Source organism: Pristiophorus japonicus, chromosome 9 (genome assembly GCF_044704955.1).
Source record: "Pristiophorus japonicus isolate sPriJap1 chromosome 9, sPriJap1.hap1, whole genome shotgun sequence".
Classification (NCBI taxonomy): domain Eukaryota; kingdom Metazoa; phylum Chordata; class Chondrichthyes; family Pristiophoridae; genus Pristiophorus; species Pristiophorus japonicus.
The window spans coordinates 148,726,613-148,739,408 of NC_091985.1; the positions used below are offsets into that span (position 1 = coordinate 148,726,613).

The following is a 12,796-nucleotide window of genomic DNA, read 5'->3' on the forward strand; positions in this document are numbered from 1 at the left end:
TTTTGAAAGTTAAGATTTAATCTGCTTCCACTACCCTTTCAGGCAGTGCATTTCAGATCATAACTCGCTGTGTAAAATTTAATCGCTCCTGTTTTTTTGCCAAGTATCTTAAAAAATGCTGTTGGAGATTGTCTACGATAAGCTTCAGTTTCAACAAAGCATTAAATGGGAAGAGGATTGTTTTGAAGTGAGCACTAGCCTTTTGATACACAGTACAGGGTATGTATAAAACTACTTACAAAAACTACCAGTTAAGCACTATCTAAATATCCAACACTAATTTTTAAAAGTGGCACTTAATTATTTAGGTCAGAATTTCAGTGAGAGGTGAGGTGAATATTCCAACCATGAGTTCATAAACATTATGCAGATTTGCGATACTGGGACAGCTTCAAAAACTGCCAACAGTTCTCCATTAACATTCCATGATCAATGCTGGGCTAATTCAATGCCGACGTCTATATTGAAAAATTAAGTTATCTAGGATTTGCTGACTTCTTAATATGTCACCTTTGGCTCAGTGAGTAGCACGCTCACCTCCGAGTCAGAGGGCCATGGGCTCGAGCTCCACTCCAGAGACTTGAGCGCATAATCCAGGCTGACAGTCCTAGTGCAGTACTGAGGGAGTGCTACACGGTCAAAGGTGCTGTCTTTTGGATGAGACGTTTAAACCGACGTCTGCCCTCTCAGGAGAATGTAAAAGACCCCATGGACACTATTCGAAGAGAAGCAGGGAGTTCTCCTGGTGTCTTTCTGACCCTATCTTTCCTATTTTAACTTACGACAGACATTCTGCCCTCAACTCTGTGTGAAGGTAAATTCGGCCTGGCATCCTATCCCCAATGAGCATAAATTCAGCCTTCCACTTTCCTGCAAAGAACAAATCCCCACCTCCCGTGGACTGGAAGCTTGCATCCGCAACCCTCCACTTAAAACAAATTCAAGCATATTCGTTCAACAGATCAATGGGAAATCTTCAAATACGAGATACACGGGGTACAAAATTGGTATATTCCTACAAAGTGAAAGCAGATCCATCAAAAGAATTGACAAATAGAAAGAGTAAAACGAAACTGAAGTTAATCATGTGGATGCAGAGTGGTGAGAAAGTGGAACTCACTAACACATGGGGAGCAGTTGAGGCAAATAGCATAGATGTGTTTAAATAGAGAAAGAAACAGATGGGTATGTTTATAGGGTGAGATGAAGTAGGGTGGGAGGAGGTTCGTGTGGAGCATAAACCTGTTGAGCCGAATGGGCCATTTCTGTGCTGTAACATTCGATGTCATTCCTGATCCCCAATGAACAGTAACTCATTCCCATCCCATCGCGAATTCCCCCTCCCCACATGCGGAGAAACAACTCGCGCCTCTTCCAGCCTCTCACCCAGAAGAAACAGCATCATCCCACTCCCCACACCACCCTGGGCTGCAAACCACCACCTGCCCATCCATCCCCAGAGATAGAATTGGACTCCTGGCACAATGCAGCTGCTCGCTCCCACTGAAAAGCAATTTTTTTTGTGGTTCAACTTTGGCCAGCACCCAACCCTTCTCCGACCGCCACTGCCCCTCCACTCTGGCCCCATCTCTTTTCCCCTCCCCCTCAGTGTCCACCTTCTCTGCTCTTTTCCTTTCTCTCTCTTCTCCTTCTCCTCCTCCTCCTCCCCCCCCACCCCCCCAGTGAAGGAATGGGCTCTGGTCCAGTGTCACATACACCTTTACTGGCTTCTGTTGGACCCTTTCTGTTCTGTTCCCCTCCTTTGTTTTCTTTTAACCTCTCCATCCTTTGTCTCTTCCTAAACCTCCCCCTTCTATCTCTTTTCTCCTCCTCTCTAGCCTGAGCATCCTTGCTCCATTAGGGTCCAGATATTCCACTGCTTTATAACCTGCTGAACCCGAAAACTGGATTTGGTCTAGATACCCCATGTGCAATGCCACGGGAGGTCGACTAGCAATCAGTATATAATAATGTATACAATTCTGGTCTTCATATTATAAAAAGGATTTAGAGGCATTGGAGAAGGTGCAAAAAAGATTTACAAGGATGATATCCGAACTGAGGCTATAACTGACAGGAAAGATTGAATAGGTTGGGGCTCTTTTCTTTAGAAATGAGAGGGCTAAGGAGTCACCTAATAGGGGTCTTTAAAATAATGAAAGCGTTTGATAGGGTAGACATGGAAAAAATGTTTCCACGTGGGGAAATCCAAAATAGGGGCCATAAATACAAAAGTCAGTAATAAACCCAATAGGGAATTCAAGAGAAACGTCAACACCCAGAGTGGTTAGAATGTGGCACTCGAAATCACATGGAGTGGTTGAGGCGAATAGCATAGATGCATTTAAGGGGAAACTGAAGTGTCCCTAGATGATGTGCTCAATTCCTGGAGTGTGGCTTGAACCCACGAGCTTCTGAGGGAAGAGAGCTACCACTTATGTTCTTATGAGCCAAATTTGATGCTTACATGATATGCAGAGGATTAACTGTTTGTTAGTAATTCAGATCACTTGCGGTATTTAGTTCAGAAGAGATGTAGTAGTATATTAAGGGAGGATTTTACACTGTGCAAACACAGAAAACTGCTGCATTTATTACCTTGTAAAGTTAAGGAAATGGACATGTCGTGTATACAAGTAAGGCTGTTCTCCAATGCTGATATTACTTATTAATTCCATCTGTAAAAATAGGAAAAAGGCAGAAAAGTCATGGGTCTTAAAAAGAGACGTCATTTAGCTCCTGGCACAGGGCTGTGGTAACTTTCTCACTGCTTGTCCAATCAACCCTACCCAAGGAGGGTAATGGCTTCCAGTGTTATCAGAAGCAGAGTGTGAAGAAAAATCCAGTAGCAGCTCCCAGTTAATGAGCCAGGCTGGCTGGCCAATCATGGCCAGTGCCCAGGACTACTGTGGACCTGCACGGCTTGGGGATCGGCTTACCGAGTCTGACAATGGAGGGTTGTCACCACAAAGCCAGCTTGACCCTCAAAGTTACCTCTCTTCCAGGAGGGACAGTCCCGAGTTGGTCATTAGACAATGGATGCACACGAATTTGAACCCTTGTTAGGCAGCACATCATACAGCGCAGCTTGCCGCTCTGTAACCCTGTAAGAATATATGCAACTCTGGATGCACAGGTCAGCAGGCCCTTCATCCTCCTGCTTCATGAGCAATAGGTGGCAGATGTAGCTCAGTACAGATAAGTAAAATTATTATAGAAGCAATGAAGAAGTATCTGTTTAAATTGAATATACACCATGCTGATTAGCAAAAGATCTCGCGATTATGGTGGACAAAGTCATGAAATCATCCCGTGCTTGGCTGCAGTGGAAAAAGGCAAATGCCAACATTAGCAGAGGGATGGAATTGTTGTTGGTCAGAAGCCATGTAGAGCGCAGCGTGCAGTTCTGGTCACCTCGTCACTCACTATCATTGAGAGGCTGCAGAGGTTGTGAACTGAAGATGATCATGGGTATCAGGATTCTAGGTTACCAGCAACAGTGAAGGGAGTTAGGCTCGTTTTCTTCAAAAGAAGGTGACTTGGGAAGCGTGCAGCTCACCTGCTCGTTTTTATTTAGCCTAGTTTTATTGTGAATGTCTGAGTTTATGAGGTTGAAATGGTTTCTCTCCGTTAGAACTCTCAGCAGCTGCACCACGGTCCGGCTTCCGCATTTTCCGACTCTGTTGTAAACCAGCTGGCTGGGGAATGGCAGAACCTGAACAGAACGACAAAGCACAGCTCGTTAAATAGCCGCTGTAGGGGCATCTCAACCATGGCAATACTGCAGGAAATAACGCGCTCCCGCGCTGCGGCAGTTTCACCTCTTGACCAATCTTCAGACACAAGTATCGGCCAGCCACCTGACCATACAGAATATCTTAACAAGCACAGTCGTTACCTCTCCAGATGTGCACACACGCATGGGTACCCACGCACCTACACTTTGCGGCAGGTGTCACAGGATAACAATTAGTAATCCTGGCTGATACTTGCCTTCACTACCCCCATCAACATCCCTCTTGCCTGCTACACTGGAGAAACCCAGCAGTCGCTGAGCGCCCATTGCAAACAGGTGCTGAGAGGGAGGGATGCAGGGAAATTCATTTAAAACATTCTTAGCTGCCACTAGGGTCATCCAACTTTCCTGCAGCTGGACTGCTGGAGCTCAAAAGGCCAACTTAGTTGGGGCACCATTGTTCTCTTCCCCCCACCGCCAACAGAAGTTCCTTTTGCCCTGTTTACACCCAGTAGTTTATATGCTGCAAACTCTGCCTCAGTAAACACACTGCTCTCCCAGTGTCATGCACAACACGTCTAGAGCCATAGTTAAATATTCAAATGAGATGACATTGTATTACTTGAGCGAGCCTTTGGCTCAGTGGTAGTATTCCCGTTTCTGACTTAGAAAGTACAGGGTTCGATCCGAGTGGAGACCGGAGCTCTAAATTCTGGTTGACATCCATCGGGATACCCACGTCTCCATTGTATGGGTTTTGGGAGCCCATAAATCCCTCCCACTGCACAGGACGAGTTTCCTTGTCGGCTGGCCAATGTAGGTCAGCGAGCACAGGGGTGATGGGTGAGCGGGACTTGGTTGGATGCGAGTTAGGACACGGGCAGCCGAGTTTTGGATCACCTCTAGTTTACGTAGGATAGAATGTGGGAGGCCAGCCAGGAGTGTGTTGGAATAGTCAAGTCTAGAGGTGACAAAGGCATGGATGAGGGCTTCAGCAGCAGATGAGCTGAGGCAAGGGCGGAGACGGCGATGTTATGGAGGTGGAAATAGACGGTCTTAGTTATGCTGCTGCGGATGTGTGGTCGAAAGCTCGCAGTGCGTTGTCAGACTGTCAATCATCCTGCGAATCCTTCCACTACTTCACACTGTTCTCCCAGGGAAGAGAGTGAGTAGACAAAAACAACTACCCCATATTACTATGCAACGTTAACTCCTTTGAGGGCTTTGGTAGCACCAACTCCAGCAGTGTCACACACTGTGATCCACTGTCCCAATGGTGGAGGTACTTAGCTTGTTTGATGAGACGTGTGGCACTGCCCATTCGGTGCCAAGGCACAGGAGGCAGGAGGAAGATACCATGACATTGTCTATGCAAGCATGGTTCTCCAGAACAAATGAAGTGAAGAAAGTGTATTGTTGATGGAATTGATGCAAAATTCCAAGTCATCTTGAGAATTATTTTAGATACAATAAGCTGACTACAGAACATAATTCAGTTCCAATTATTTGAACTAAAATTCACATTTGACACGCAATTTGTAAACTGTGCACTCCCAAATTCCAGACTTTCATGTGTTTCTAATCATCCTACCCACTCTCGTTTGACAACAGAATGCAAGGCAGCTACTTACAATTTGGACTAGACTCAAGAGTTTTATTTTAAATTAATCGGGATTTCTTCAATTTAACACTACTGGGTCAAAGGAGAGAATCAAAATAACACTTGATGCAGTATGAGAAATATTTAAGACTACTTTAGAAATAGTTTAAAATTAAAACTGTCACGTGGTTAGATCTGAGAAACCATGGCATCAAGTTATAAAACGTTGCTCTCAGATCCCTGATGATGAGGAAGATCAAAGTTAGATCTTTGTTCTGTATTGAGTTAGTCTATCTTGGCTCATGTAGTTATACGGGGGGTGGGGAGAAATACATGCATATTAATACCTCTGAGCTAGAGGAAAATAAAATTAGTCTGATTACCACTCCCGATCCCCATTAGGTGGCCCCAGCTGAATATCAGGTTAGGATAGGACAAGATTGGACTTGTGACGTTCTGCTTCCTCACAGTTTCTGACACACATACACACACACCCCAACCCCCACAGTCTGCTGCTCTCACTGCTTGGATTCACTGGAGATCTACTGGCACTCGAAGAATTGAACACACCGTTACTGAGCAGTTCCAAAGCGGGGGAAGAAAATAAGCATTGGAGGAACTGCTGCACAGCGTTCTCGTCTTCCTCAGGAGGAGAAATGTAATTTCCCCCTCCCCAACCACCCCCCCCCCCCCCCAATATGCTCACGAGACTTGTTTCAGAATTCAAACAGAGTGTTTGAAGCTTATACAAGCAACACAGTGAGCTGGTTCCTAAAACCAATGCTATTAATACTACAGAAGATCACTGTGTCACTTTTGTGGCTTGAATATTTGATGTAGACACAGAGACCCACAGTTCCATAACTAACCTAATGTGTATGTCAAACCAGTCTGCTTACCAAACAGTGTGTGTCTGTTCTGATCCAGGCCTGGAGTTTGCATACCTGCTGTTTCCAGAACCACTGTGCTGCATTCATGCCAGGAGCTAAATGAACGTCTTTATTTGAGCTGAGAACCAGCGCACAAACAGAAAGTTCCAACTATGCTAATTTAAAAAAAAACTAAACCAGTATCTGCTGAAAAAGAATCAGCTTACTGAGGTCACAATGCAGTATTTATGGGCACAGCTATATTCTGTACAGTCTCCAACTCACCTGAGGCTGCAAGGAACAAGACTGCGATTTTTCTCTTTGGCCGGTAGTAAGAACTTACTGCTGCTTTTGCCCTGAATCTGAATTCTTTGTTTATTGCGGTAAAAAAAATACCCTACTGATTCGGTCATAAGGCACAATTTTCATCAGCCTCTGACAGTGCACAAGGAAACGGCAGAAAACATGCTTTAAAGGAAAAAAAATCTGATTTACATCTGGAAAATGCTGACAGGGAGTTAACATAAATCATTCACCCTTCCTTATTTAATTTGTCTTTTTTCTAGCCTTGTCTCATTCGTTTCAAGATTCTATCCTTTGATTTTCCTTTCCTGTTCAACGCATTTTGTTTTTGCTCCTTTGCTTAAATCTTCCATGCTTTTTCTTCATTTTTGTTAGAAATCCCAGAATGTACGGTATCAGAAAATGCCATTGCAGTCCCCCGGACTGATGCAGAAATATAAAGCATTCCACACTGCCCTACGTCTCATGTTCATTTGCTTTCTCAGTCAAATATTTACCCAGTCCCCTCTTGAATTTGTGTCCATGGCCAGTCTGTTCCATAGATATTCGCTTTAAAAACTTGGAAAACCTCAGGAAAGCCACGCATGAGCCTTTCCTTCAAGGTAAACATTCCTCAGTTTCTATAGCCTTTCTATACTGTGGCCAAATAAGTGTAGTACTGAAGGAGTGCTGCACTGTCAGAGATGCCATCTTTCAGTTGAGTCGTTAAACCGAGGCCCCCACCTGCCCTCTCAGGTGGACGTAAAAGATCCATGGCACTATTCGAATAAGAGCTGGGGAGTTCTCCCTGGTGTCCTGGCCAATATTTATCCCTTAATCAATGCCACGAAAACAAATTATCTGGTCATCATCTCATTTGCTGTTTGTGGGACCTAACCGTGAGCCTTGCCACGTTTCCCATGTTACAACATTGACTACACTTCAAAAGTAATTTCATAGCAGTGTAGCACTTAGTGATGTCCTAAGGTGAAAGCACTACATAAATAATTTCTCTCTTACATGTAAAGACAGGTGGATGCCTTGCACAAATTTTGCATTTCTAGGGTTCTGTGCCCCAACCTTCCAGTGATTCACCTGAAGAAACAATTTTATTCACTACTGTTAACGCACACTGTACTGCTGGCTTCTATCAGCTATCCACTGTTAAGACTGCAGTCATCCACAGACTCTCGGTTACCGTTCCGCACTAGCAAGGGTGAGTATGGCCAAATAAGTGGTGGATGTTGTGGATATGGATTTTCAGCCAACATTTTGACATGTGTGCCACGTAAGAAATATGCTATTCAAAATTAAGGCAAATGTTATGAAAGAGAATGTAGCCACATGAATTTTCTTTTAAATATTTTTTTATTTATTCATTCATGGGATGTGGCCGTCTCTGGCAAGGCCAGCATTTATTGACCATCCCTAACTGCCCGAGGAGATGGTGGTGAGCTGCCTTCTTGAACCGCTGCAGTCTGTGTTGTGAAGGTGCTCCCACAGTGCTGTTGGGGAGAGCTCCAGAATTTTGACCCAGCGACGAGGAAGGAACGGCAATATATTTCCAAGTCAGGATGGTGACTTGCGGAGGGGAACTTGCAGGTGATGGTGCACCTGCTGCCTTTGTCTTTCTAGGCGGTAGAAGCTGTGGCTTTGGGAGGTGCTGTTAAAGAAGCCTTGGCATGTTGTTGCAGTGCATCTTGTAGGTGGTAGGTACACACTGCAGCCACGGTGCGCTGGTGGTGGAGGGAGTGAATGTTTAAGATGGTGGGTAGGGTGCTTTGTCCTGGTGCTCCTGGTGGAACACAAACTGAGCATTGGTGAGCAGGTTATTGGTGAGTAAGTGCTGCTTGATAGTACCGTTAACGGCACCTTCCATCACTTTGCTAATGATTGAGAGTAGACTGATGGTGTGGCAATTGGCCGGATTGGAGTTGGCCTGCTTTTTGTGGACAGGATATACCCGGGCAACTTTCCACATTGTCGGGTAGGTGCCAGTGTTGTAGTTGTACTAGAACAGCTTGGCGAGAGGCGTGACTTTGTCTGCAGCACAAGTCTCCAACACTGCAGCCGGGATATTGTCGGGACAAACAGCTGTATCCAGTGCGCTCAGCCTTTTCTTGATATCACTCGGAGTGAATAGAATATGCTGAAGACTGGAATCTGTGATGGCATTTCTGGCTGAAGATGGCTGCAAGTGCTTCAGCCTTGTATCTTGCACTCACTTGCTGGGCTCTGCCATCGTCGAGGATGGGGATGGTCACAGAGCCACCTTCCCCCGCTAAACGACCGCCACCATTCATGACAGGAATGCAGAGCTTTGATCTGATCCGTTGGTTGTGGGATTTTTTTTTAGCTCTGTCTATAGCACGCTGCTTTCGCTGCTAAGCATGCATGTAGTCCTGTGCTGTAGCTACGCCAGGTTAGCTCCTCATTTTCAGGTGCTGCTCCTGGCATGCTCTTCTACACTCCTCACTGAACCAGCGTTGGTCCACTCATTTGAGTAATGGATTTTCTGGGCTGTGAGGTCACAGGCTGCAGTGGAATACAGTTCCTCTTCTGCAGCTGCTTGCCCATTGTGCCTCGTGGATGCCCAGTTTTGAGCTGCTAGATCTGTTCTGAATCTACCCCATTTGGAATGGTGGTAGTGCCACACAACATGATGGAGAGTAACCTCAGCGCGAAGATGGAACATCGTCTCCGCTCACTCCTACCAATACATTCATGGACAGATAGATTGGTGAGGACAAGGTTAGTAGGTTTTCCCCTCGTGTTGTTTCTCTTCCCACCTGCCGGAAGCCTAGCTATGTCCTTCAGGACTCAGCCAGCTCGGTCAGTAGTGGTGCGACCCAGCCACTCTTGGTGATGGTCATTGAAGTTCCTCACCCAGAGTACATTCTGCACACTTGCTACCCTCAGTGCTTCTTCCAAGTGGTGTTCAACATGGAGTACTGGTTCATCAGCTGAGGGAGGGTAGTAGGTGGTGATCAGCAGGAGATTTCCTTGACTGTCTTAGGGATTCATAGGGACAGAAACCATTGAGTGGGGTAAATTGGTGTCTTTCAAATTGGCAGGAAGGGGTAGTGGTGTGCCCCAGGGACCTGAGCTGGTAAAACGGTTTTCCATTTATATAAATGATTTGTACTAAGACACGGGAGTTGTTGATATGAAATTAGGAGGCATGGCAAACTTTGAGTTACTCAATGCAGTACTCCAGGTTAGAATTGGGCAGTGCTCTATACAAGCTCCCACCACCTGAGATTTGTGCTCTGTTTCTCTGTGAGCCCAAGACCCTGTTTGGTCTCTCTACTGTCGCTGCCCATTGTGCTGAGGGCCTCAGGAACCCATCCAGGAGTGTCCCAATTCCTCTCCTATGTCTTCTCGTGTCCTGTAGACCAATGCCATTTAGATAATATTATCCTTTCCAAAACTTTGCACATCAAATAGCATCTGCCACTCTCGGCCCAGCTCCCCAATCTGAGGAGAGGCTGTAGAAGCTGGGAATGTTTACACTGAAGAGAAGACTCAGGGCTGACCTAAAGGGTACAGACAAGACGAGCATTGATAAGACTAATTTCCTCAGAGCTTTTCCCGTTGCACCGCCTTTGTAACTGAAACCCAATGTACATACATAACCGGGGTTTCCACTAGCGGTACGGCATCACGGTGGGATAAGATTGGAGGAAATTCACCCCTAATATGTTTAACATCATCGCAGATTCTGCAACAAGAGGGCTTATCTTCAAATTTAGAAAAATTAGGGTGTTAGACAGTTTAGATGTAAGTCCTTTACTCTAAGGCTGCTGAATGTATGGAATCGACTACCTTGAGAGGCAGTGGGGGCTAACTATCAGCAAACGAGAGATAGAGCGCAAAAAATGTAAGAGGGATATGATGCCGCCTAGACACGTGGATTGGCAAATGAAAGGCGTCTCTTCCAGGCCTGTAGATTCTTGTGCTCCTTTCTATACCTTTTGTAAAGCAATCACCTAATTCTGTAGATTTGTATCTTACTGTTCTGTCGATGCAGTGCATTCAGCATTTTACTGTATTTCCTTTTTTTAAAAAAAAACTGCTTCACTGCACCGCCTGAATATTAAAAATGAAGAATCAATTAATCCGGCTGTGTCCCTGTCTAAGTCTTACTGCACGAACTGAATTCCAGTTATGTCCCACATTTTTCTACCTGCGTGCGACACTTCACAATTATCCGTGTGAAGTTTCATTTGCTACGCCTGCCCAATTGTATAACCAGTCTAAACCATTCATCCTCTGTCCCCACCATTCTTTCTCCGATTTTATCCGCTTACAATCAGTTCCAGTATCTAGATCATTTATGTAACTGGGAAAGAACAAAGGCCTAAGCATTGATCATTAGGGGACTCCTGTAGGCAATTCCCCAAACCCTGCCCCCTCTACCACTACCAGACTGATATGACACCTCTCCTGAGTTTCTATGGTTTTGTTTGGTATCCAAGCCCGTGCTCAGGGCCCCTGTGACTTTTCCATTTAAGATTAGAAATGCTCCACTGCGGCCTACTGCTGGAATGGCAGTCAGATGGGGCTCCTCAATTAGCAGTCGCCATCTTTGCCACAGCCTGGAGCTGTGATGGCTGCCGGATAAGCAAGTTCAGCCTGACAGAGTTGATGACGAAAACTGTGCCGAATCTCGATGGAAAATCAGTTGCTTGATTAGTTGGAGAAGGCACATTCAGGATTCGTATCGTGGACTGTAACATTGCCAGTTAAAGAAAAAAAAAGAACTTGCATTGATATCGCACCTTTCATGACCTTGCAAAGGACGTCGCAAAGCCAATTAAGTGCTTTTTGATGTGAAGTCATTGTTATAATGTAGGGAAATATGGCAACCAATTTTCAGACAGCAAGGTCCCACACACAGCAATGAGAAACATGACCAGATCTGTTTTAGTAATGTTAGTTGAGGGATAAATATTGGCCAGGACACCAGGGAGAACTTCCCTACCCTTGGGAAATAGTGCCCTGGGATCTTTTACGTCCACCTGAGGGGGCAGATGGGGTCTCGGTTTAACATCTAATCTGAAAGACAGCACCTTTGACCGTGCAGCACTCCCTCAGTACTGCACTGGAGTGTGAATTATGTCCTCGAGCGGGACTTGAACCCACATCCTTCTGACTCAGAGGCGAGAGTGCTGCCACTGAGCCACATTAGGAATAACACAACAATTATGATAAAAATCAAAATACTGCAGCTGCTGGAAATCTGAAAGAAAAGCAGAAAATGCTGGAAAAACTTAGCAGGTCAGGTAACATCTGTGGAGAGAGAAGGTAAGAACATCTCAGATCTGACAAAGGGTCACTGACCTAAAACGTTAACCTCAAACATAACTACTGAAGGCGTCACTGGTGTAGTGGAGGAATGATAGATCTGGTATCTTGGCCAATACCCCGAGTTGCTTGTACACACCGACCGAGGCTACCGTGAAAGGTTGGGACTCCTGACACTCACGTCAAAAGCAGGAGAGTCCATAGTGTCAGAAGCAAGTGCACTCAAATTAATGGGCGCCAAATGCTCTCCTCCTGGTTCGGTAGCACCAGAGGTTGTGAAGGTCTCAATAAAAGCAGAGGATTTCCCTTAATCGGTTCCAGTTGGTGCAAATATCACAGCATTAGCTGGCATCGATAGGGGACAGGGCTATCCCCAGTATGTCGCATACTGAGAAAATACAGAGCTGCTAGCAAATGGTCTTATCCAGGCCATCCCAATCCACAATTGGCAGTGTCAATGTGAGCATAAGCCAGAGTAACTCAATAAATAGCAAGGCAGTCCTCCAGCTGGTAGCATCCAGCAATTCCAGTGGGATCTCCACCTTCTCCACATTTGGCACATTCAACATCAGCTGCTGAGAGGTCTCCTGCAGCATGGCAGACGATGAGGTGAGACTGTGAGTCTGCACTGCAAAGATGACGCAGTGCCGCCTGATGGGGACTGTTCTTGTGCTTTTTAATCATAACTTTCCTCTGAACAGTATGGGCATTTTGTGAATGCATCCCAAATTGGCTACGAGGAGACTTAATTTATAAAATTATGAAGGGTTTTGATAGGGTGAATAGGAAGTGACTTCAGGAGTTAGTGATGAGGAGTCACTGAGAGAGTGAGGAAAAGATGGAGAGAAATTTCTTTATGCAGTTGTTCGAGCATGGATTGACATCAACAGCTTTTTAGGATTCCAGATTTCCACTATCCTGTGTGTGAAGTTGTGCTGCCTGACATCACCCCTGAACTGCCTAACTCTTAATTTTAAGGTTAAATCCCCTTGTTCTGTACTC

The 12,796-nt window shown here is 45.4% G+C and overlaps 1 protein-coding gene across 5 annotated transcripts in view; it reads right to left on the reverse strand.

The window, feature by feature from the left end:
* usta (uronyl 2-sulfotransferase a) overlaps nucleotides 1-12,796 on the reverse strand; it is a 109,415-nt gene that overhangs the window by 82,558 nt on the left and 14,061 nt on the right. For all 5 annotated transcript variants that reach the window (XR_011595049.1, XR_011595050.1, XR_011595051.1 and 2 more), the window contains exons 3-4: nucleotides 3,560-3,715; nucleotides 2,599-2,678 (exon numbers count right to left, since the gene is read on the reverse strand). Coding sequence is in view for 2 of the 5 variants with exons in the window: in XM_070889946.1 (XP_070746047.1) it covers nucleotides 2,599-2,678; nucleotides 3,560-3,715 (236 nt within the window). In the remaining 3 variants the exon portion in view is untranslated. The remainder of the gene's footprint in view (nucleotides 1-2,598; nucleotides 2,679-3,559; nucleotides 3,716-12,796) is intronic.